The following is a 27,130-nucleotide window of genomic DNA, read 5'->3' as shown; positions in this document are numbered from 1 at the left end:
GCCAAATTAATTTTTGTGCCTATCTTATAAAAAAATGTTTGCTTTTACACCACAGCTTCAACTACACAGAAAAGACTAGGTTCAATGATAAAATGGAATGACTGGAGGTTCCTAAAGAGCCTGAAGCCTATCTAGATGGTTTTAAAAATGTGACTATAACATGATAACATGGAAACATGAAAACATGATAAAACATGAAAAGCTACGGGTTTATAAGAGATGATGGTACATGTCTCGTCTCCCTTAAATAGCATTACCTTCTCAGCACAGGCTATACCTTTGAGGAAGAGTGATGTACATGAACAAGCACACATCTCCTGACAGCAGCTTCAGAGAGACACTGCTTGGTCGTGCTCTGGCCTTGCACCACTCTTAGGTAGTGGTGGAAAAGGAAACAAACAGGAACAAGGGCCTCTTTGCCACTGGCCTCCTTGAAGATCAAAGGAAGCAAAAGCCTCCACTCAGCTGTTCCCCAGTCATTTTGCTAGCTAAGATTATTTGGGGGAGGAAAAAAAAAAAAGTAGAGTCTTGAGCATTTCAAGCATTTCCAAGCTGTACAGGAATAGAAAAATGGTCTTTGCTAAACACAGTCCTATTTAATAATACATGAGGTGACATTAAAAGGCTACTTGCCCTTGCCATCACATCACAAGTTTAAGGCAGTTTCTTCACCAGCCATAGCTCAGCCAGAACTGAAATTCCAGAGACACTGCAATCCAAAAGTTTACATGTGTTCAGTGGACAGTTTAGTATCTCCATACTTTCAAAGCTACACAGAAGACAACAATCCCACGCAGTGTTTTTGAGAGGAATGGAGATGAGATGCATTAGCACAGTTGCATTGAAGGACATTCTGTAAGAGCTGTCCTGATGTCAGACACTAAGGACAGCTTTCAAATAACTTCATACAACTGTTTTAATAATCTTGAAGTTCCAATATTGTACATAATCTGTAGGAGAGCTCCCAAACAAAGAATTACTCATTGAAACAGTAATAATGTTATATAATCTTAAGGTCAACTGGTTTTGGAAATTTAGTACTTTAGATATTAAAAAAAAAATCCATAAAAGCCTTCTCCCAATCAAGACAACAAATGCTTTACTTGGGGCAATGAATTCTAACAAGAATCAGAAATACTGAAAATAAGTAGTTTTTCAGACTGTATACAAGACCCCCGAAACTGAGCCCCATTTACCCCAGCCTCACAAGTACCCAGATATTACATTCCTCCCAAAGCCTATCTCATTAGCTGACAAGGTGATCATGTCACCTACTAAAAAAATTCTATACAAATACACTATTTCAAAAGACAGCACCATAAAGATTTTCAGAGCTCAAATGCCATTGCAGAGAAACACACAGTCAAGGTAACAATATTCACAACTCCCAGACCAAAATATTCATTCTTATATCACACAGGCTGCCTTTGTGACTATGTGAACTGAAATTCCACATGGAAAAGAGGGATTTAGCCACAATGACTTTGGACACTGAAATCAGTTAGGGCAGAATACCATCTTTTGGAAGACACTAGGAGAGCTGAACAACAAAGGGTATATCTTTAAATAATATGTAGCAGTAATTATCCTGGGCTTGGCCAGTGGTCTTCTTTGCTACAAACACATCTGTACTTTGCTGCTTCGAGCTTCCTTCAGGCCCTAGTTAACCTTTGCTCATAAAGCATGATATGTTCCAAAAATGCTTAATGGAAAAGAATATTGTAACCAGCCAACTGCACATGTGAAGCCAAACTCAAGATTACTGAAACTCCATTATGAGGCAGCAGACATGGTCTTAAAAGCAAGCTGGCCATTTTTACAGCAGACTGTATTCAATGTCTTATTAGAATTAAAAAAAAAAAACAAAAAAACAAAAACAAACCAACCCCACAGCCACAAGCTACCAACCAAACAAAAAAAATTACAAAACCCCACACCAAACATTTTTCTTCCTATTTTAATCCATGTTATTTAGCCTGTTTAGTTCTTAAAATACAGTTTACTGTACTTCATATTATCACCAGGCTTCTATTGAGTACACATATGTAACAAGCCTCCCTACATTAAAAAACAAACAAACAAACAAAAAACAAACCACCAAAAAAACCAAAAAACTCTGACAGCGATACTAACAGTGTGAAAATTAGAATAGTCAAAATCCAGGTAAGAAATCAGGCAATTTAGCACAGGCTTCTGTGATGAAAACTAGAGGCAATCCAGGACTTTATGCTCACTGATTTAGAGAATGCACAGCATTCTCTACATGGTCAGTGGACAGGCAAGGTAACTAATTCCAAGTGCAGAGATAAAGGCAGTCTAAGTAGGAATGTTTTGTCTCTCACAAAAATTAAAAGATGTGCTAGATGCATGCTTGTTCCTACGTGACTACCATTGTTTTAAACAATATTTAGTTTTAGAATTTCCTCCAGGTGGCCACCACAAGAAGTTATATTGAAGATTTATGCTCATGGGAGGTAACTCTACTACATTCCTGTACAACATTTACAGCAACAACAGCATCTTAGCTCCCAGTATATTGACAAATAGCAACAACCCCTTCTTGGCAAACCTATTTTCTAACAACTTCTGCAAGAATTACCTCTCTGATTTGCAGATTTCCTTACTGAAGGTTCATGTGGCTCCTGGATGTTGGACAAGAATCAAATTATCTGTCACAACATCTACTTTATTTGTAATCTCAAGTAGCTAAATAATTTCTGTTTCTTAAGAAGCTTCACATACTTCCCTCATACAAAAAAAACCTACCCAACAAACTAAACGACCTGCTGCTTTCTCTCCCTTCAAAACCATCACACTGGATTTCTCCACTGTCCTTACTCGATTTCCCAAAAACACTCTGTCTGCCTGCATTAAAGGTTTCAATAAAATTGCTAATATCAGTAAATGATCACAGAGGAAAGTAAAGCTTCCTCCAGCTACTCTATACTTTTTCAGACTCCTGCAGGTAACCCATTTTATCCCTTCCCCTAGTAGGAGGCTTGCTTATGCCTTGCAGATTTAAAAGCAATGAAACATTAAAATTGACACGTATTTGTTGGCAATTGCCAGTGTCAGGAATGACAGAATAGCAAAATGCATCTAGAGGTCATAGGGCAGCCCGTACATAGACAGGTTGGTTTTGTTTGACTTGAAATTCTCTATAATGTATTATAAACCAGGGATATACAATACCATTTCAGATTAGTATAATTTAAAATTTATCTCTACATTAAAACTGACAAAGTTTTAATTTGGCTCATCCTAGTCATTACAACTTAAATGTTCTATTCTCAAACAGTTGGTGCAGACATTTTCTAGACATCTACAGGCAGCTCAGGAAGCAAGAGTACTTCTGCTGCTGCACTGCTCGTATCTTACTGCTTCTAGTTCTAGAAAGAACAAATCTTACTTTTGGGGCATTAACTGTTGCTCAGCAAAGACCCAGGTATCCACTCAACTGAGAAGCTGGACACAACACCTGATTTACTTTCATCATGACAGCTTCTGGCATTTTTACTTTTTTTTTTAAGATAAAAATATAAAGAAAGCCCTAGGCAAGCTTCTCTTTTCTAGTCAAACAAACACCATTCCCTGAAGTGAACAGTAACTTTTCAAAGACCTCTTTTTCCTTGAGTTTTAAAAACACACTTAGCTTCCTATCAGTTTACTCAATACATCTTAAGTTTTTATTAAAGTTTATCTAATAAATATGATACCTACTTCAATTACTAAAAAAAACTGTAGTAAGAAAATGCCACAAAATCATCAAGATTATGTTTCTTTTTTAAAATTAAACCACCACAGTAATTTCCCTAAAGATTTAGTTATACAATAGATTTCTTTTATTAATATTTACTAAACCTATTAAGTCTGTCTATTGAACTGCAGATTTTGTCTGTCAAGCCCTGGACAGAACGAGAAATCCCTTGAGAACCTGACAGTATTAAAACTACTATAGACAGACAAATTAAATTTTAATAACTTGAAAAGAAAGCACAAGTTTTCAAAAAATCAGCCGGTTAAGCTGTGAACCCATCCCCCCTTTTCCTTATGTTATTTACAGGTACGTTGTGAAATATTAATTCTATAATCCAGACAAATATTACTGTACCAGCCTACAGATCTTACAAAGCCCCTTAACCATTAACTGGCTTTATCCATCCACATTTTCCCAGAGTTCTACTGAACTCTGTATCCAAAAGCACTCGTTCTGCTGACCTTCCCCCCTGCACCCCAAGGACACAGAATTCTTGAAGCCAGACAACTTTGGTCACCATTAGCCAAGTCAATGGTCCCAAATTATACCACAGAATTTGATACCTTGTCTTTCTACAAATAGCAGAATCTTCTTGATTCATTGAATTCTATACTCTAGCTACAACAACTTGAATTAGTAACAGACACCAAATTCCTTAATCTTTCAAACCAGAGGAAAGATTCACTGTGGTTAGCTTGAAAATCTGAAGCACATGACAAGCATTCATAGATACTGCCGCAACTCAGGACGATGAAAGCTTCAGGAGGACATCTGAATCACCTCAGCTCTAACACTTATTCTCAAAGCTCTCCAAGAAACCATTATATTCTAGCACTTCAGAACTGTGATTTTTAGACCCAGTTAAAACATGGGCTATGATAATTCAGGATTTGGGAATTAGCTGATAATTCAAGATATACAAATCAGTTTTGTCTTGAACACATGGAGAGGAGAGATTGGAAGCACTATTTAAGATGTGCAGAGGGTAAGCTACTTAGAAACACTTAGTAAATATGAAAGAGCAACACTAATCCTCTAACTTCACTATGTCAGCTAAACAACCAGAGATAGTGAGAAAATGCACCTTCACACTTTCTCCCATTAAAAAAAAAAGTTACAACATCGTAAAAAAGTCATATAAAAAGCCTAGAGATTTCCATAAGAATCCTCTGACTGGTTCTACTCTATGCAGAATGTTAAACAGCAGAGGGAAAACATACTTAGTCGGATATTAAATTCATACAGCTGCAGAACTGCTTACTTCTAGTTTCTGACAAACCAATCAACTCAAGAGAAATTCTGTGGGACATTTTCTAGCTTCAACCAGATGTAAAACATCTTTTTTCTCCTTAATTCCCCTGTGAAGGAAATGTATTCCTTTATGTGACTGATGAGAAGGCTTGGAGCAATCAAGCTCCAGTTGCAAGAATGATTCTCTAATTATTATGAAAAAAGAAAGAATCTTTAAGAAATTGTTTAACAAAGTAAAGGGAACCACAAAAGTAAGACCACAGATACCTCTATCTCTGATTTCTGAATACATTATCACTATATACCCTGTCACCCTGAAGAAGTTTGTTCTCTACTATCCTCATTAAGTTAACACTGCAGATGAATAAATCCTATTGCTTTAGGCTGGCTCCACACCAAGAAAGGAAGACTGCTTATTCTTAAAACTCCCTGACAAACTTGCATGAGCAAGGAACCCCTCCAATGAAAGCAAAAGATCAGATACAAGAGTATCTTGAAGAAGAAAGGACTATTTGGTTCTTGCCCTTCAATACAAAAGACAAATCTGAATTCTTTCTACAGATGTGCAGCATTAACCATGTCAATCAAGAGGATTAGTATCCATAACTCATCTATACATCAGACACCAGCTTCATCTTTTTCCCCTAAAAATGCACCATCATGCTTTAATATCAGAAAAACCTGTATTTCATGGGTAGCATCTCATTAAAAAAAGTTTGTTTAACACTTGATTACACATCCTTATGTTTCCACGGTGTCTTGTGCTTAAGAAAAATAAGCACATCAGTATGCTGCAGAGAATCCCATCTTCAAAGGCAACAGATACTTCCCTCACCATCCATCTGAAGCCATGCTTCTATTGTTACGCACACAACAGAAAATAGATCTGGATAATACTCTGTGATCATCTTTTGATATAAGCCTTCACATATGTGAAGATCATTAGCAATTTTAAGAGAAATAGTGTTTGTTTCCAGTAATTTTCCTCTAACATACGAGAACTCTTACAAACGAGACAGCAAATTTTCGCTGGAATGCAGAGAACACACTCTTCCTTTCTATTTGTATGTAATATGATCTATTCTGTCCTATAGCACGGACAAGGCATTAGCCCACATCTGCTAAATACCAGCTGCCTAAAATCAGCTCTTGTCAGAAATGACCACTATTACAACTTAAAATATGAAAGGAAAAATAAGTTTGAAAACAGGGTGTTTGGGTTTTTTAAAAGCATTCCCCAGCCTTCCCATCCCAGTTTCGATTTACAGAAAGAAGAGTTATTTAGTAACCTTTTCTTAGCACTCCTAAGGGTCCTTGCATTCCTTCAGGTCCAAGTACCCCCACTTCATCCAAACCAACTATCACAGTGCCAGAAAACACTAACAGAAAAAACAGAGCCACAGATAAGGGAGAACAGTCATTAATGAATTCTGAAAAGTGAAAAGCAGGATGAAACAAAAATACCAGCCCAACTCATTCACCACTCACAGCTCAAACCTATTAGTATTACTTCCTGAAAAAGTGGTAATCTAAAACTTAAGTTACACAGTCTTGTGTGTATTTAAACCTACAGGTCTAGGTAACACCTATTTTCTTTCATTTATAATTCTACATAGTACACTCAAAGCAGCTTTTCACACAAAGAGCTGTATATTTTCCACATCCATACAATTAATTTTCTATGCAGATTAGCAAATACCTGGAGTTATGAAAGATCCTATTTGTTCCTCAAAAACAAACAAAAAAACCACTAAAACCCTTCTACCTAACATTTTTGAAGACTTATCTGATTACTAGACTCGGTTCCTTATGTAACTACTTATTAGCTTGATGTATATTTCTAGACTAAGAAAAACAGAAATTTGAGCAATAGTAAAAGCTTTGTATAATAGAAAATGTATTCTTTCCCTAGTTTTCCTAATTAGCTTCCTTTGCAAATCCCCAGTGGTAGACAGAAGAGCTGATTACAATTCCAGGCTGAGTGGTGACTGGAGTAACTTACTAGCCACAAGGCACTAGAGAACTGCTGCAGCCCCTCTGAAGGGAGCTGATCCCTGGCTCAGACTGAGTTTGCTCACATTGACCAGTTTTCCAGAATATTAACTTTGTCTGAATGCACATGGGCACATGATAGCAGGGAAGATAAAAGCCCCAGCCTCCTCTCTAGCGCAACACACAAGACGTAACCATCAAAGCACCTACATGGCATTAGCAGTTCCAGGCTTGTTCTTGTCTTCCCAGGAGTACCTGCATACCTTATTATCTTTTACTACAGCTGAAGCACACACAATACCAATGCTTCGGAGCATTTGGAGTTTTAGGTAACTTTTGTTTAAGTCTGAAAAGCTGACAGTATCTTTAGGCCCATTCTTTGGGAGTAATCAGCTTGTCAGACATCACTGACAAGGCATAGACAGCCCTTCTTCTGCAAGAGAATCAGGATCCCAAAAAGCAACACCTTCAAAATTTGTAATTGTGCTTAAGAGTTTGAAACATAGATTAACATAAAAAACTCACAGGGTGCATATGCTGAAGAAATTCTGTAGGTGAAGGTAACCCTTTCTGTGTAAGTCATAATGCATTCAAGTCTGAGAAGGCTAATACAGAGGACACTGCTAGAACCATATTCTTTGCTCAAAGACCAATTTATTTTAATGGCCTTCTGCTCATGTTGCTCTCCCTTACACCGTCTGAGTTCTCAGTGATTATTAGAAATAGTTTTAGACAATAACCTAAAATGTATTTCTTGCACATGGCTAGGTCCAATGACCAGGTCAGAGCTTTACTTCTTAAGACATCCATGATTCTCAGACAATATCAGATCTACAGATGCATCAGTATTTAAATACAATTGATAATGATGCCTGTCAAAGATCTCCTTAATTTTTTTTTAACTCTTAAGAAGTGTGAAAACATGCCAATTAAGAATGAAGATCAAGAAAGTTATTGGATAAATCTAATATACTCAAGGTTAACAGATCTTCCTTATAGAACCTTCACAGTAATGTTACCCTACAGAATAGCCAAAATAAAATAACAACAAAATAACCAAGTTTTCCAGGTCCTCACTCTTCACTGCTGGAATATAAAACATAACTGTATGTAAAGCTTCCCTGCAGATGCTGAGACTGTTTGGGAAGTCTAGACACTGTCAACGGATGACAACTGTGAAACTATGCTTGTTTTTTAAGAATACTACAAACACCAAGGTGGTACAAACAGGTATATCCCAGCAGTGAAACATGGAAAAGGTATACCTGAACAAGTGGAAAACCAAGGAAGGCCAGCTTCTTCTCACACTTTTAGACATATCTTATCAAGACACAATCATTGAGGGTTCTTACACAGGAGCATCCATTTTCTGTTACTCACACATCTGTGTATAACCCAGGACTGTCACTCCTAGCATGTGACTCTCTAGAACACACTCACAGTGTAAGTCCAATTCAACAGAATTGCTTTATAGCAAAGTACTACCCACAGCTTCAGAACTGGATCCATCCAATGCTGTCCTTCCCCTACTCTTAAATACAATCCCATGTGATAAACAAATGATAAAACTCCCAGACTTTTTACAGGATTTATGGGTAGGAACACACACATATATTCCTTGACTATAATATCGCCGCTCTCATTAGATGTTTTCCAGCCAGGGGCTCTCTGGTCATCCAATTTCCGTTCTTCAGGTACCCTGCTCACTGCTCCCACAACTCAAAATTCTCCAAGATGCCAATGAAAGAAATTTTTCCAGGTTAAGAGCTGCACAATAAGACTTTATGGTGTTCCAATTTAATTAAACAGAAACTGAGTCCAAGAATTACACTCAAAGTAAATCTCATGCTCAAAATATTCTCATTTCAAAAAGCTTTATTAGGAAAAGAAAAAACAAGTGAGTATATGTATGCATGTGGTAAAGTCTGTGAGGGATAGACATTTGCAGGTTATTATGCTAAGTTTCAAGAATTCAGCTGAATCAAGCTAGGGATTAGTCTTTTCTATTCCCGGGAGTTCCCTGAAGAGAACAGAAGTGATTGATTTTTCCCCTGAAGTGCATGATTTAGAAAAAAAACTTATCTCTCAAAACCAAGCAAAGACAGTTGTTCGATCACATCTCATCTACTGCTGCATGCCAAGGAGCAGAAGTGGGAGGGAAAAGTCACACAGGGACTGCACAAAGGGGGAAGTGTATCAATATTTAAAAGCTCTAAGCTCAACTTGGATCTTGTAAAAACTCATTTTTGGTATTAATAGATTTCAAAGGTGGAATATATTAAATATAATGCTACAGAATTTCAGTGTGAGAACCTTCGATTTTAGCTCAGTTAAACAGAAGTCAAAATTTCTGTTAGAGGTGCAACACAAAATAAATATTACTATGGAGATCCCATACTGAAAAATTTGCAATAAAAGTACTTAAAGACACCTTCGAGTAGAAGAACTAGAGGCAATTATTAACAAAACATAAGTTTTGTATTCAAATGTGTATAAAATCCAATTCTACATTAAAAATGGCACTAAGAGTACTCTGGAGAAAACCCATACACTTATTTTAGATGGAAAGCAAGAGTAATACAAAGCATTTCTAATCTACCAGTTCAGAAGCTCCAGAAGTTTGTACTCACGCTTTAGAAAAATATAGATTATCTGAGCTAAAGTATCAGTCACCTTCAGTATTCATGAGGTATCATATGATAACATTTTCTTCACTTGAAAGGCCAGCAACTATATATATCAATAATGGGTTTCTTTTCTCATCTGACATGCCATGGTTCTCCATTTCCTTTTTTTTTGAAAAAAAAACCAAAACCATAGAACCATAAAAAGTTAGAGTTGAAATAGACCTTAAAGATAATCTAACTTCAAGCCCCTGCCATGGGCAGGGACACCTTCCACGTGACCAGGTTGCTTAAAGCACTATCCAGCCCAGTCTTGAACACCTCCAGGGATAGGGAGTCCACAGCCTCTCTGGGCAACCTGTTCCAGAGTCTCACCACCCTCACAGTAAAGAATTCCTTGCTAAGATCTAATCTAAACCTGCCCTCTTGCACCTTAAGGCCATTCCCCCGTGTCCTATCACTACACACCCTTGTAAACAGTCCCTCTCCAGCTCTCCTGTAAGTCTCCTTTGGATACTGTGCAAGGTAGCTTTGGAGAGACCTTAAGGCTTCTTTTCTCCAGGCTGAACAGCCCCAAATCTCTCCACCTGTCTTCTCAGCAGAGGTGCTTCAGACCTCTGGTCAACTTAGCAGCCCTCCACGGGACTCATTCCAAGACGTCCATGTGTTTCTTGCACTGGGAGCCCCAGAGCTAAACACAGCACTCCAGGTCAGGTCTCATGAGAGCAGAGTAGAGGGGGAGAACCATCTCCTTCAACCTGCTAGCTGTGATTCTTTGGATGCAGCCCAGGATGCCTTTGGCTTTCTTATCTGTGAGTGCACATTGCAGGGTCATACACAGCTTTTTGTCCGAACAGCCCCAAGTCTTTTTACTCCAGGCTGCTATCAATCCATTCTCCTCCCAGCCTGGACTTATGCTTGAAACTGCCCCAACCCAAGTTTAGCACCTTGCACTCGGCCTTATTAAATTTTACCAAGTTCACACAGGCCCACCTCCCAAGCCTGTCCACATCCCTCTGGATGGCATCCCTTCCCTCCAGTATGCTGACTGCACCACACAGCTTGGTATCACAGGCAAACACACTGGGGGTAGAAGTTCATCTTTGGAAAGCTTCCACTAGTTTTTACATTTACTGACAAATTTCCAGTACTGTTTATAGCTGGATTCTGTAACCAAAGTTTTCTACACACAAAGTTATCGGAATCACATCAAGGCAACTGGAAAATAACACTTAGCCGGTCACAATTTTGGCACAGTACTATTACCCTCTTCAACCAGATTTGCAGATATCCAGTAACTCCTCTGGCACTCCAAGATACAGGCTTTGCATCTCCCACCCAACCCCAACCTGCCAATTCTAAATGCAAATGTCATAGGCCACCTATTATAGGTACTTTCATCTATCCTACAAATACCTCTACTATAAATCAGATATTGACGTGATATCCAATACTGATAAGGACATGGAAACACACAACATGGAAAGATACCTCCTGGGAAGATTCATGAACAAATATATGATTTTTCTATTTAATTTTGGCATATATATATGCAGAGCATGGCAACCATTTGCAGAACATTTTTGATTTTAGATCTCAAAAGCCACTGTACAAGCTCATAATGCAGGTGTGGTTAGAGCTGTTTCATGCAATACTGAAGACAGAAAAAAACCAAAAAAAACAAGTTTTCTTCAAACATTGCTCCTATATCCGTACCTTAAAACTTAACTATATTCTTGATGGCATGCTGCAGATCTTTCCAGTTTGCAGCAGAATCAAACCCATGCATCTAAGAAGTTGCTCATTCTGAGATTTCAGTTTGATTTGCAGAGTTTGTGACAGAAGACCTCTGGAGTACACTTTACAAAATACACCTGTGTTTTAGCATGAAATTTTGTCTTGCTACCCCTAAGGGCAAGCAAGAGAGATTTAATGTAAAAGCCTGAAAACTTTCCATATTGTTCGCAATACCTCCCTCTGTCAAGAATTACATCGTAATTTGCTTACTTACATCTAGTGAATCTTCATTGACCAGGATGAGAGACATACTCTGTGAAATGAGTCTGCAAGAATACCCTGCAAGAGGGAAAAAAAAGACAATAAAACACAAGGACTTACTTTTTGAAAGGCTATGGTTCAAGTTCAACCTTAAGATAAGCATCTATAGGTCAAATGACAATTTATTTTTTGAGCAGTTACTCCTACCAGGCAGACTGCTGGAAACTTTGGTGTATAGGACACACTCCAACATGACAGATTTACTAGAAACATGGGCTGCATTCGATCTGCATTTTCAAATACATTACTTGAAATGTTTTCATTAAAGAAAACACTGTGTGAACTGGATGCTGTAAATATAGCCTATAGCTCTACATAATTTTTTTTTTAATTCTACACAAAGGCAGGTTTGCCTTCAGCACATTGCAGGAACAGATCCGAATGCACAGTTGCATCTGTGCCAGATGACTGGAAGGGCACACACGTTTTCAGTTGATGCTACTCAGTTTCCTTAGCCCACACAAAGCTTACATGAGCATTTTTTACTCCTGAGTGTTCAGTGTAGAAGGTTCTGAGCTTCTTCATCAAGAAGTACAGATCAATCAGACTCACAAAGCCCCTACCATCTCCTATAGACACAAGGTAATTGGACTACATTATTCTTAGTGTGGGACTGAGACATGAAAGAACAAGAGCACCCAGAAGGCAATTCTGTACACTTCCCAGCACACCAAAATCAAAACAAATTCTCAAGACAGAAGAAAATCTCTTATTTTTATAAAAGTTTAATAATTTATAAAATGAGCAGGCTAATTCTGCTCATATTAACAGCAAGAGACAAATGCAAACTTGTATCAGACTGACCCCACTACATTATCCTAAAAGCTCATGCAAGTTCACTTGGGATTGGCACAGTGATGTCAGCATCATAAAACAGCAGAGAATTAATTCATTTGAAGCACACACCTTTTATTACTCATCTAAGCTACATGGGAAAAGGAAATTCAATACAAGCATTTTTTATTTCTGCTTTTTTAACTGAAATTAATTACAGCACTTTAAAAAATTGCTATCAAATAAAATGGAATCTTGGGAAGTCTCTTACTTTTCTTAAATGGAGACTGGAGGGTATTGCAGTATAAGAGTAACGTCCCAGTAAAGAACCACTGCAAGGCTGACAGATTCAAAAGCTGAACACCACAGTCACCATAAAAGGATGAAGTGCCTCTTTCCATATCTTACAACAGCAAGAGAACAACTGAGGCATGAAATCATCTGTGGGATTCTTGGTTCCTTAGAAAGGCCATACTGGGTCATCAATTGCAATGCAAATCATTTCCTCAGGCTACAGAGTTTTTATAATTGGGCCAGTTTTGTAGGTATAATCCAGGGTTAACATGTCTGCATGTGTGACTTCTGTAAAGAAAGTAAATCCCTCTTCTTCCTTTGAGGAAGACATGCCTGTATCATAGCCAGGCACTCTCAGGCAGCAGGTCTGATTACCTGCAGAAGCTCAGTTTCTCCTCCATTTTCACAACTGTGTGGACTATGAATATCAAGTGCAACCTTACTAATACACGTTAACAAGCCTAGGTTTAATTTCTGCTTCAGAGAACAATACAGTACAACAATGAACTCACACCTGTTGGGAAAAGGATAAAATATATTCTAATGATGTGCAGCCTACAACATGAAAGCTTTGCAGACAGCCTCTGATTCTGTCTGTGATCAAATCTTAGATGGTAGTAGAAAACCTCCAACAGTTACAAGAAAAACACTGACTTTTTCCTCAAGTCAGTTTGCCATTTTTAAAAGTTAGTTTCAGGCTAAAAAATGCTTCCTTATTTTTACTGAGAAAAAGAATATTACAAATTTAAGTACTTCCCTCCATAACAGGGTTGTTCTTTCCCTAGGCTAAAGCAGTCTTGTGCAGTAGGCTGTTACAAATTCAGCATAACTAATTCAAAAGGATTTTCTAATAGCATTTGATTAGAACAGCAGCTGCAATAGTGACCTGTAATTTTTAAACCACTGCTCACTGCTTCAATTTATCTCTTCCAAAATGAGCAAGATTTCATTCTAGAAGTCAAGCTGGAAGAAAAAAAATGCTGTGGAAAACAAGCTGGAAGGAAAAAAAATGCTGTGGAAAACAGTTGCTCTGCTGTGCATCTTGGAAATCATAGACTTAGAACAACTTATCCTGCAACTGAAGCTATTTTGTGTCTTGCCATCACATCAAACAGAAAGACCAAGACTGGAATAGGAGAATGTAAGCCAAATCTAACAAGGGTTTATAGGGGATCTATACATTATGTACAATTTCAGGACTAAGATGATGTTAAAATCTAGCACTATTATAAAGCAAAGTAGCTGGCAACTGTAGGACTACAAGTAGTAACTTGAAAGTATTACTAGAAATTTCTAAAGTTTCATAATAGTTTTGTAATAGTTATTACTGGCAATACTAACATGGCAAGCAAAAATGCACTCTAAGATAAGTATTTTTGTCAATGCTTCTGAGTAAAATAAGATCAACTGTTGGTTCAAAGCCAGGTATAAAATGTCAACCCACACCTGTAAGTTGATATCTAGCACTTTAATTTAAAAGTCTGACTAAAAGTCCATGAAGCAGATGAATCAGGTACTTCTGGGACTTACTTTCCTTTAAGTGTCCTGGGAGAAAGATTACTTGAACCAGAGTTCAAGATCATAGCCCACAGGCACTCTCATACTGCAGGCATACAGAATCCAGCATCTGAAGGAAGAATGATTATCCTCTGTGTTTAGAGAGGGCACAAATGCCCTGTTCAAACTATGCATAGCAATACAGGCAAGTGTGCTGGCATGGCTTGTCTCCTGAACTGAAACAAAGCACAGCTCACCAAGAAGTGTTCTTATCTCTGAGCTGGAAAGATAGGGGTCTGATGGATGTACTGTTAGATGGGTAAGGAATCAGCTGGGTAAGTAATCAGCTGGATGCCTGCACCCAGAGAGTTACAGTCAATGGTTCCACACTCACATGAAAACCAGTAGTGGCTCTCAGGCCAGTCCTGAGACTGGTCCTTTGCTATGTACACCAGGGACAGACAGGGATCAAGTCCACCCTCAGCAAGCCTTGAGAGAACATGAAGCTGAATGGTGCACCTAAATAACACTGGAGAGAAGTGATGCCACCCAGAGAGACTTAAGGCTGCTTGAGGAGTAGGCATGTGAGAATCTAATCAAGTTTCACAAGGCCAAGTGCACGGTCCGGCACCTGTACTGCAACAACCATAAATATCTGTCAGGATAAACAGACTGAAAGCAGCCTTACTGAGAAGCATCTAAGTTATGAAAAGTTAAATGTGAGACTCCACCTGGAATATTGTATCCAGCCCTGGGGTCCCCAGCACAAGATAGATGTGAACCTGGAGTACAGAAGAGGGCCACAAAAGTAGAGGGCTGGCAGATCTCTCCTATGGAAACAGGCTGAAAGCTGCGGTTGTTTAATTGGAAGAAAAGAAGGTTCTGCAGAGACCTACAAGGGGAAATTACAACAAAGACTGAGAAATACTTTTTACCAAAGCCTGTAGTGGCAGGTCAAGGACCAGTCATTTCAAACTGGAAGAGGGTAGGTTTAGACTGGACATAAGGAAGACATTTATTATGATGGGGGTAGCAAGACTGGAACAGGTTGCCCAGAGAAGTTATGGATGCTCCATTCTTGGAAGTGTTCAAGGCCAGACTGGATGGAGCTTTAAGCAACCTGATTTATGAAAGATGTCCCTGTCAGGGAGGGAGCAGGAGAACTGTATCTTCAAAAGGTCCTTTTCAACCTCAAACCCAAGCAACCGTAAGGCAGTGCTCGCAGGCAGCTATCAATGCATACCCTAGGTAAGGGCATTCAGCTCAACTATAGGGACTGATTCATGGTTAGGGAGGGACACACTTAAGTTAACACTCCCATTCACAGAAAACAAATATCTTCCTAGTGAAGTTACTGGCTAGAAATACAGCAGTTCTGGTGTTCTGTGAATGTGCTGAGCACCAGGACGGTGGCAAATAGAAATCTATCATGGGTGTTTTTGTCTCACTGAAAGGCAAAGACGACACAGAGTCTGTAGACTGGTTGAAGAAAAGGATGAAGCTGCAAGAACACAGTTCAGCCTTCTACAGTTGTTTGCAGGTCACGCCTAAAGATGCTTCTGTACCTGGAAGTCCCATTTTCAAGAGCTAGAGTTCAAATGAGTGATCAGTATTAAAGCTTATCATGAACACTCTCCTCACTTGCAGAACTACTGACTAGGACCTGGCTGAGTGAAAGGCATACAGCCACCCCACAGAAGGTCAACAATTACACTGCAAAGAAGTCAAGAACTCAATCCAGAGACAAACACATATGCAAATTCTGAAAACCAAAGAATCGAGAGGAAGCAGGAAGAAACAAGTACTCCAGCTCCTTGACAGAGCTGCCAAGAGCTGAAATATCCTTCAATACACATGCACCTCCACACAGCAAGCAAGAGTCAGTAAGCATAACCTCCAAATACAATGAGAAAGTGAAAACACTTTTTACTCCCCTGATAGCATATTTATACCTGAAACACATAGAGCACACATGGATTGGGTTTAAGTTGAAGGTTTATTACAGTTTTATTGGATTACACACAAAAACTGGAAGAGTGCCACATGTTTATACTTTCAAGCCAACTTGAACATGAAGCTAATTAAGTTAAGATTTTTACTACCAAACTGTACCTTAAATTAAGGGATAATTTAGAAGTTTTAAGTGAGATTATTATTCTTCTCAAGTTGCTATAATAAAAGAAACAACAAACCAACAGTTTTAGAGAAAGCTGGAAGTTAAGTCTCCTTCACAGTCTTCAGAATAAGCTCATTTACTGGTGTTCACGTAGCTGCTGTTGGTTAATGTATCAACTTATTTCAGGTACTTACATCAAAATGTGTAGCTACATTTTTTTAATTAGTCAAAAGATGGTGTTTTCCTTTCTGAAGTTATCTACTGCTTGTAAAGAAAGGAAAATCTGGAGACTGTGATTCAAACCAGATAACTACCCTTTAAACAAACTGTCTGCCTAGGCCATCCACTGTATTTCTACTACAGCTGTATCAGTTCAGCAAGTTATTCCACCTCTTGGTACCACCTTCAACATACAAAGAGACATGAAATCTCATTTGAAGCACACAAAAATTCTAGTCAGTCAAGAAGATTGCATCATGAAATTTCGCTGAGTCAATCAAAACAGAAAAAAAGTTTAAAAAAACCCACAAAACAAACCAGACAAAAACAAAAAAAGCGCAAATGCCCAAAACTTTGCTGAAAATAATTTAAGTTCATTTACACAGCATCATTGATAGAGAATGTTGAATGAGTTTGAGAAAGCAACCTATGTTGTTAAAGTTACATTTAACCTACACCGGTACATCTAAACAGACTAATCTGCAAATCTAAATGTAGTTGCAGAACCATAACAGCATACGTTGCCTTCTTTTAAAGGAGATATTTATTCAGTCTTTCTGAGCTCATATTGATTTTAAGACTCCCTAATTACATGAACAATGTGACCAAATTTACATTTAAAACTGCACACAGACAGCTCTGGGTATATTTCAGGCTACTCCTGCGAGAAGTAAAATTATCTATAACTGAACTTTCTTAGGTGAGATGTCAGATCACAAGAGTGCAACTCTGCCTCTTCCCTCTCTGGGCAGACTTACAAATGATAGGGAGAAAAATGGTCAAAAAGAACACAAGAGCATCATGGCATTTTATTGCCAAAGATGGGACATTTGGGAGGTGTGGCATGAGAAGGGGTGTGCCTACATCAGAATATGTCTCTTTACCAAGTCTTTACTGTATACTAATAGAAGTGCTGTAAGGGGACAGCAGGGTCAGTTATTTAAGCTTGAATAATCCACCTACATTCACAGACATGGTTTGGAAGATGCTGTAAACAATACATGCTTTGCTTTATTGTATTTCCCATTGTATCCCAAATTCAATTCAAAGGCAGTCAGTAAGAAAAGAAGAAAAAGCTCTAAAACCGTTTCTGAAACATTCATCTGGTAGAGTTCTCCTGTTACCATCAGAAAACAGATTACATATCTTCAATTAGAACTGCATCTAACCAAGAGCAGATGGGTCCCTTCTGCCTCAAAACAACAATAATAAAGAAAAATAATATAGCCTGACACACATAGTGAAGACTTCACTACAAAATCCCTTCTCCAATGCTGTGCCCTGCTGCCAAGGAACCATTCTATAAGCAGCAGGCCCAATTCTATTTAAAAACCCACTCAGCACATCTTGCATGTGACCTGCTACATACCAGACAAATTCAGAGTAACCAGAATGATGGATACCTATATTGAGAGCTGTTTCCTGTTTGTCACCTGTCAGAATCCATATCTTAATTTCTGCCTTTATTAGTGTGGCTATTGTTTCGGGAACACCTGCTTGCAGGCGGTCTTCAATGGCTGTAGCTCCAAGAAGCAGCAAATCCTGGAGGGGAAAAAAAAAAGAAAACACACCCTCAAATTCTTTTACGATATATCTCTATTTGGAACATACTCAAAAAAGGAATTAAGACAGCATGTTGCATCTAACTGCTAATACTGCACTTTGACAAGCAATATAGACCACAATAAGTTTGTAGTGTGGCTATTCTACTTCCTCTGCATACAATTCACATTTAAAGAGGCAAAGAATGGAACAGTGTTTTGATCAGAAAGATGGCAACATTTCAAGAATAATTGATTGAAGTTATAAAAGTCCGAAGTTAGCCTATAGATGAACATATATACTAGACCATTCACTAATCACCATAGCAACATGAAGAGTAGTCAGTTTATATATTTAAGCTCACAAAACAAAAATTATTTGGCACCACATCATTTAAACTTATTTCCGCCTATAAAATGTACATATAGACTGGATACAATCACTCAAAGCAAAAATTATTGCAACTATTTATGGATCTAATTACATTTGTGTAATACAAGTGGTATGAACATTAATCAATCCGAGTATCTCTAATCAACATACAGATGTCTGCCAGAAATACATGTCTCATACAGTGAATTTAATACTACAGAGTTAGGTGTATTCTCAGGCAATTCTAAAACAATTGCTGGAGGCGATGTGGCTACATTACAGTTAAAAAAAAAAAAAAAAGACAGGCAAAAAATAGCTAAGAAATTAACCTTGTCAAAAAGTACAGCCTACTCAGATTTTGCCCCTAAAAGCATTATAATGATTCCTTATATTTAAAGATGTTCAACTTAAAACAAATTGAAATAAATTTAGGTATACTGTATTTCAGAAATTGCACAGAAAAAGGTAGCATATTCTGTTCTTTGCAAGGACTAAAATTATTCAACAGAAATGAAGACAAATGAACAGAAGGATTATATGTTGCTATTGCTCAGCCTGGGAATGATGAGGCTTCAGCAGGATCTTACCATGACCTTTCCATATAAAAAGTGAGCTTATAGGAAAAAATAATAAAAAATGTTTACCAAGGCCAGCGGTGGCAGGACAAGGGGTGACGGTTTTAAATTGACAGAGGGTATATTTAGTCCAGGCATAAATAAGTGACTTTTTAATGATAAGAGTGGTGAAACACTGGAACAGGTTTGCCCAAAGAAGTGGTGGACCCATCTCTGAAAGTGTTCCAGGCCAGGCTGGACTGAGATTTGGGTATCGTGGTCTAGTGAAAGGTGTCCCCACCCATGGTTGGGTGTCGGGTAAAAGGATATGATCTTGAAAGGCCCCTTCCAACCCAAAACTTGCCATGATTACATGGAGAGGGCATTAAAAGCAGCTCTCACTTGTATGAATCTAAGCACACCTAAAGAACAGAAGGGCAAATGGCTATCCACACAGTGTGTAAACTGGCATTAGTTACAGGTCTTGACAGAGTTTCATTTTTGCCATGAGTGATTCAGCTGGCAAATGTAGCAGAATTGACTCATACAAGTCACTAAGCTTTAGTACTCTACAGCCTCTCAATGACTCATCAGCTCTGTCAATGCTAGCAACATTTGAAGGTTACAAACACAATCCAAGTGCACAATTAGAGATTGTCTTTTTTCCCCAAAATCACTTGTTAAGAAGTTACACATAACAGCATAGGGATCAGCATGGCTGAGCTACCACTGCAGCTGCTGAAGCCCTCTGAGCCAGCTTACAGCTGCAGAAGGAAGTCAGTTCAAGTTTGTCTCCACATGTGCACCTGTACTGTGATCCAGCAATCTCAGCACTCAGACTGAAAAAATAGTTCTCTTGGTCTCATTTGAGCCCTTAGACCAAAAAAACCCAACCTGTAAAAATACATTATATTTTGTGTTACAGTCAAATGCCAGTTTATCTCTAAGGCCTGCTTCTTGGCATGACCAGCACGCAAACATTAAAAGGAAGGCATACAGTGGATGGATCCTAACTCCAATTCTACAACCCACTCATGGGTTCCTTTTTTGTTAAACAAGATGCTAAATTGTGGAAAAGGCAGAAAGTAGATGACCAAAAATGACCTACAGCTTGAGAACACATTTTAAAGCACAGGAAAAGCCATGTTAATTTTTCACCTCGGTGAAAACAGAAGAGTATGAGAGCACAGTGAAAGAAGCAGAAAGCTGAAAGGAGCTACCCAAACCTACAGAACCAAGGATGAGATAACCACACTGTTACAGACAAAAACCAACAAAATTTCAGGCATTACTTAGAAAAGGAATATTCAATCTTCAGCTCTTACTGAGAGAGTTCCTGGACTTTTTCTCTTACATCCTGAAAGTTAGCTCCTACCCTAGTCTCAACCTCTTTGTGGATGCCCCATCCCTGGAAGTATTCAGGGCCAGGTTGGATGGAGCTCTAGCAACCTGGCCTAGTGGAAGGTGTCCCTGAACATGGCAGGAGGATTGGAACTCAATGATTTTTACGGTCCCTTCCAAACCAAGCCATTCCATAATTCTACAATTCGCCCCAACTAACTTAAATAAACAACAGTGCTCCACAACCTAAGCAGTATTTTAATATAATTTTAAAAGATATTGAAATTCAAAACATGTTTTAAAGAAACCACTAAATAAAGTAAAATACCTGGGGCAAGAGGGAAGAGCATGAACCCGTGGAGGTGAGGAGTGCAAGTACCAGCACTCGGAAAGCAGCAAGACCAACAAGGCTCAGAGAAACACTGGCCCCTAGTGTTGGCGTTTTAACATTTCGTTCACGGTAGGATTAGCGTTTCAAATAGGTTCTCTGATACCTACTTTCCCCTTCTAAAATTAAGAGCTCTGCAATTTGCATGGAGTGCAGGTTTTCATCTTTTTTTTAGCCCATATCCCTACAGGTTTTGGTGAGCCCTACATTGTGCCTACAACAGTCTTCAAAAACCTTGAATGTGATTGCTGTGTGAAAAGGAACACATCTCTTCATACCCTAGTACATGGGAACTTGGAGCAACACAACAATTTCCACATATTATCTTTATCAGTTACAACCAGCTTACACAAAACAGGAAGATTAAAAAAGTGTGAGAAAAGGGGTTTTAAGTAGAAATTATTTTTTCATCTGTAAATTCATCTCAGATTTACTGATTTAAACTGTGGACCAAACAGGTTACCATCTAATAACACCCTTCCAGTTTTTCATCTATGAAATTAACAGTTTATTTCATTGTATAAAGCCCAAATTCCACTGGACAACACACATGTAAGGGAATCTGCATCTGATCATCAAGAAAGTATGTTTTACCTTTTCAATAATCTCATAGCACTCCTCCAGCTTCTGAGTTCTGTCTTTCAGAACCGTACTGGATTCATTGTAGACATTCAACCACTCTCTATAAGACTTCTCTGACAGATCAGCATAAGCAATGCACAACGTCCTCAGACCTACAAAACAGAAGACAGCCATTACCCACAGTAAAATTACATTGAATATCATAAATTCATTCATATGTTATGAATGCTAAATTCTAACCCTCAAGCTGGAACAACAAAAGCTGCTAACACACACTGTTAAAAAATCTCCCTGTACATTTTTTAAGCACTTGGATTTCCACAAATGTAAACCACAAAGCTGGTTCATTTTGGCTCCTAATATTGGTGAGATCAAGACAGTATTGGACAAAAATTTTTTACTAAGTATGAAAGCAAGCTTGCCTTTCACATATTTTTAAAACATTGTATTAAAGAACAGGCTACATACTGTGATTGGTGATATTACTTAGTCAAACATCCTGCACAGTCCGTGCTTCCTTTTAGCAAGACTGTGTTCTTCTTCAGTGTACCAATGTAACTCACACAAACAACGGGAGTTACACAGGCACAATATAATTAAGAGGGTCCATGAAGTATGAAAACCAATTTATTAGACCAATGGCAAAAGTTAACAGAGAAGTAATGATTTTTCTGTCACAAATCAAGGAAAAAGGAGTGTGTACCATAAAATACAAAAGTTCCAGTACTGAGAACATGGGAGTCTGCAAAACAAGTTTTGGTTTTTTTTAAAGCTGACTGGTATTTTCAGATTTTGGAAAAAAACACTGGTTCATGGTTTTACTATAACTTAGGTATCCTATGCTATCACAAAAAGAGGGATATTCACAGCTTCACAGTGAATAGAGATGTCACATCAGTTAAAGGCCTTACAGACTATTTTAGATCATCTTTCATGTCTCAGTCTACCAGGCATCCCAGCACATTCAGGTTATCACTCTCCTTTGTAAAAAGATGCCGGTATCCAACTTTTACCCTGGTAAAAACACTTCCAATTCCAATGTAACTGAGTTATTCTGGACAATACAACTCATGCCCTTTGCCTTCATCATGGACACACAGAACACTGTCTTTTCCTTCCAAATTCCACTTTCCTACTGAAATCACACAGAAGTCGGACAAGAACTCCTTACAGCTGAAGTCAACCTATAGCTGTTAATTTGCTCATAACACACCCCATCTTAATTTATCTTCACAATCATCTTAGTTGACAACACAGAGCTTAGACAATACAGAAGATGCTGCAAATAATTTCATGAACTGAATTCTCATGGCATGCTGTTTCTCTTACCTTCCGTTGCGAAGTATTCAAGATGGCACAGTGTTTGTTCCATATACTGGGAATCTTTTGAAAGCCTCTCAAAAATTACATTATCCTATTAAAACCAAATTCATTACAACAGAGTAAGTCTACATATGAAGTTGCCATTTGTGTATTTACAAGCTCAGGAGAAGCAACCTGAATGGACTTGATAATATCAAGAACTGTATTTACAATATATTTGGGGTTTAGAGACTGATTTGAAAAATTAATCTGGATTGCACCCAGTGGCAGAGATGCTGCATCCACTACAAATAATGGGGAGAGAAGCAAACTCTGCCCTCTTCCCCTTTTCCATAGAGGTCACCATTACTGGGCAGTACAGAACACTTCTCTATAAATTACTAAGTCAATATATGACTTTCAGACAACATAAATGTCTGATATTATTCAGTGTATATATAGCAGTCCCGTGCAGTAGTTCCCTGCAATTCTTTCCAGAAAATATTCCTACTGATGTTTAAAAAAAAGGCAGAAACACTGATCATGTTCTACCACAACATTCTCTCAGAAACAACCTTCTTCCTGCAGCAGCTTTCTTTATCAGTAAATCAAAGGACAATTGAAATGGCTCCATTAACAGCTGAAATCAAAATATAGCATCACCTACATATCTAGAGTCTCTGGATTTTACTTGTAACTACCAGAACAAGTTCTAAAAACACATGTAATACAGAAACCCTACTCAGACCTCTGCTCTTAAGCTAAGTAAGCAGACCTACATCTAGGGCTGATTAGAGACAGGCATACAAACCTAATTATTATGGAAGCAACAGGAGAGAGGATGACTACCAGAACGTGGAAGAGTTAATGCAGAATAGTCAGTTAACTTACAGTTCACATGAGTGGCCAATGCAGCCCATTAGTACATCTAGGTCTGTTCATATGGAAAACAGCAAGAATTTGTACCACAAACTCTCTTTTCTTCATCCCTTTCAGTGCCACACTCCAAAGAATGGTGTGAACTCAGGCATGGCATGAACAAGCAAATTTCAAGTCTGTGTGGTCCTGTTAGGCATAGGACTGTGAACTACCACACAATGGCAGCAAGCTTCATTCACTTCCACCACACCAGAATGAAGCCAGCACATCTTTATCAAATCAGGGGAGGTAAATGGAAGCAACAGAGCAGTGAACACTGACCTATATGTCACGACAAATTCAAGCAAACCAGATCCTCACAGAGGTCAGAAAGCTTTTCCTGTTGCAAAAAGCCAGCTCCATAGTTTTCTACTGAAATTAGAACCACTCTCTGACTGTGGTCAATGCTAGTTTTGGAGCCTTTGTACTGTGCTAAGTTATTGCTCTTGTCAGTGAAGACAGAAGCACAACATGGTGCAAGTCATGATGACAAATAACAGCAGGTGCAGAGACACAAGGAAGCCAGATCAAGAGCCAACCACTTGAGAACAAATTTTAGTGTTATAAATTCAGACAACAGCATTTACTCCAGCTCCTGAACTTCTGCTGCACAGCTGGGTGAAGACCTGGTTTAGCAGTAAGGGGATTGCTCCCATTAGTTTCAAGATTTCAACTGGGCAATAGAAAGCCTAGCAGTCTTCCAGCCTGCAAAAGGAGTCAGAACAGGAATGACAGCTCTCTTAAATCACTTGGCCCTAAACAGACAGCCAACAGGTATTATGTATGAGACATGAAATGTCAGCATCAGCCACAGCTGTTGAAACAATAACTGGCAGTGTTCTCCATTAGGCAGCATAATTACTTACAGCCCCTTTGCAGTAGAGACGTAGTTGTCCTGCGGGGGTTCGAACAATCACTGACATTCTCTTCCTGTTGCTATTGAAATAAAAATATTTGCTTTCATTAGTCAAAGTGCTAAAGACTAATTCCTGTTCTAGCCAGTGAATTTTCTCAGATGTCTTTTGTGCATCTGAGATTAAATGGGATATAGCAGCAGTAACTTAAGATCCCACAACGAGATATATTAAATTGCCTATTCCAGCTTCAGCCCTATGACTCCCATTGGCAAGCTCTCCAGACTTACACCCATATGCAAGCAAGAATTTGAAAAAGAGCAAGATAGTATAAAATCATCTTGAAAGAAGGGGATTCACATTTATTCTCATTATTCTGTGGCAGTTTTTCCTTATTCCTCAAGCAAAATTGCTTTGGGGACTCTAGAAATTGAATCATTAAGGTTGATTACATCTTTAGTACAGGCATAACAGACATTGAAACAACGTCTACTTACAAGAGCAGTTATTTAACTTACTAACTTAAAAGAAAGCAAAAACATCATAGAAAGCAATCATGGTGTAGATCAGTTCTTGGCCTCTATCAATTTTTTATATTGGTCCAATCAGACCCACACAGTTAGAACTAAGTAGAAGGAAGTCAGACCCCTTGAGCAAGGACAGGACAGTCAAGTTCAGCATATATCTTTAAAAAAATGCAGACACTAGAACAGTGTACACCAACATTTAACAAAGCAAGGCAGGCAAGGATAACATTTTTAAGAATTTTTGATGTTTTACTTATCAATCTCTCTTTCAAAAGAGCCACTGGAAAAAAAACCACAACTTATAAGAGGCAAACGCAAACAAATCAACTCTCATTAAGGGAGCCCTAAGAATGTGTGATTTCATATAAATCTTTTCCTCAGCAAAAGGACCAACCTGGAAGCATCCTCCTTACTCATTATGTCTTTGCCAATGCGTACAGAGCATAGAGCAAACTTCCTTCTCCTCTTGAGGTTGCTTTGAGAAATGTAGTCTCTTTTCAGAGCTCAAGAACCATGTGTACTAAAGCAACATCTTGGCACATATCATCAGACAAAACAAATCCTTTCTGAAGCTTTCTGAAGAGGGGTTGGAAGGACAGCAGTTACCTGTGCTCAGAATTTCTGCAACATCCTAATGACACTGGGAAAATTCTGTGTGCTTTTCAAAAACTAATTACAGAACTCCCTCAGTGGCTAGGAGGGAAGGTGCTACACAGGAGAACTAAGACAGCTTTTTTTCTGCTGCATGCAAGCTGTGGCTACTCCTGCCTACAGACACCAGGGTCAAGTTGTCACAAACCCTCCAAGAGTCTTCCAGTGCCTTTTCAGATACTTCCTACAAGTAGCTTAAATAGCTACATTCTGACTGGGAAGAGGGAAATACTCAGGAATAATCTTCAAAGCAGGTCAGGACGCAAGAAAAGCCACCTACCCAAATAATCCCTACCATTAGTTTTACACAGTCCTTTAGAGCACAACCAGCCAACTCAAAGACAGCAGAGAACAAGAGTTCAAGGTTTTAATCCCCAGCAAGAGTAGAAAATAAACAACAGAAAAAAAAGAATACTGACTAGACCATCCAAACTGACATAACTTTATCAACAGACAAAGAGAAAGCACCTTCTTATCTCCAGTCATTTAGGGGCCTGATTCAACAAAGCTTCTTGCTACTAAAGCAGTGCCCATCCTAATGAGTCTGACAAATTAGGAGTGCTCGCAATGTTTATATTTTCACAGCTGGCATGGGTCTTAAGAAGAGGCACTTCCAGGTGCAGTTTCCATCTACTCAAAAAGTAATTTGCAGAAGCACTTTAAAAGTGTCATCTCAAAGTATGCTCTTGAAGTAGACAAGGGACATATCAGGATTTCTATGAGTCACAGCAAGATGCTTCCAGGCCAGCAACTTCTCAATAAATGAACAGAGCCGCAGTGGCAGGAAAAAGTTTAATGATGGCATGCCAACAACCACTAGTTCATAACTCATTCATAGTACATCAGAAATAAGATGAAGGGGTAGGACAAAAAATTAAGGAAGTTCTGCTTTTCGACTGTATCAGCTGTAATATTTATTCTAAATAACATTTTTTATAAGAAGAGTTTTCATATTATCCTGAATTTCACATATTAGAGGAAAACTTACCTGGAAAACTCCAGCACATTAAGAATTTCAAAGGTTTTCTCCTTCCCCAGCTACAAAAGAAAACAAAAGAAAGAGTGTACTATTCTAAGTATAATCTACATTATATTCTTACATGTGGAAACATCCGAGCTGAGCTCAGGTACCTTTGTCACACATCCCAGTGTAAATAAATGTGGCAACGGCTCCCTCCGCTGGTTAAAGGATGCAGAGCCCTATTCAATGAACTTAATTCAACATCCCGTATTGGGGCATCCTTCATTCACTACTGCTACACCATTACAAGGAGTTAATGCCCTTTTTGATGAGGCATGCTCTGAAAGCTAAGCTGCATATTTAGTTCTCAACATCCATCAACCAAGAGACGTATTACATGCTGTAGGCATTTTTCCAAGTTAAAATAAGCATGACCTCCAGGTTTGGTATTGCAATAACTTTGACTGACCTCCCTTAGTATTTCTTTTATTTTAATTCACAAAAATATTAATTACATTTTTCGTGGCCAAAAAAAAAGATTAACTGAGGAGAAATT

The 27,130-nt window shown here is 38.5% G+C and overlaps 1 protein-coding gene across 6 annotated transcripts in view; it reads right to left on the bottom strand.

Moving 5' to 3' along the window:
- The window catches only part of ATP8A2 (ATPase phospholipid transporting 8A2), a 311,854-nt gene that overhangs the window by 207,049 nt on the left and 77,675 nt on the right, over positions 1–27,130 (bottom strand). For all 6 annotated transcript variants that reach the window (XM_064409174.1, XM_064409175.1, XM_064409177.1 and 3 more), the window contains 6 exons: positions 26,602–26,651; positions 24,448–24,517; positions 22,691–22,775; positions 21,374–21,513; positions 17,986–18,124; positions 11,636–11,700 (listed from right to left, as the gene is read on the bottom strand). In XM_064409174.1, coding sequence (XP_064265244.1) covers positions 11,636–11,700; positions 17,986–18,124; positions 21,374–21,513; positions 22,691–22,775; positions 24,448–24,517; positions 26,602–26,651 — 549 coding nt within the window. The remainder of the gene's footprint in view (positions 1–11,635; positions 11,701–17,985; positions 18,125–21,373; positions 21,514–22,690; positions 22,776–24,447; positions 24,518–26,601; positions 26,652–27,130) is intronic.

This window comes from Passer domesticus, chromosome 2, assembly GCF_036417665.1.
Source record: "Passer domesticus isolate bPasDom1 chromosome 2, bPasDom1.hap1, whole genome shotgun sequence".
NCBI lineage: Eukaryota > Metazoa > Chordata > Aves > Passeriformes > Passeridae > Passer > Passer domesticus.
The sequence above is the reverse complement of the archived record's forward strand: the minus strand, read 5'-3'. Positions and strand labels throughout refer to the sequence as shown.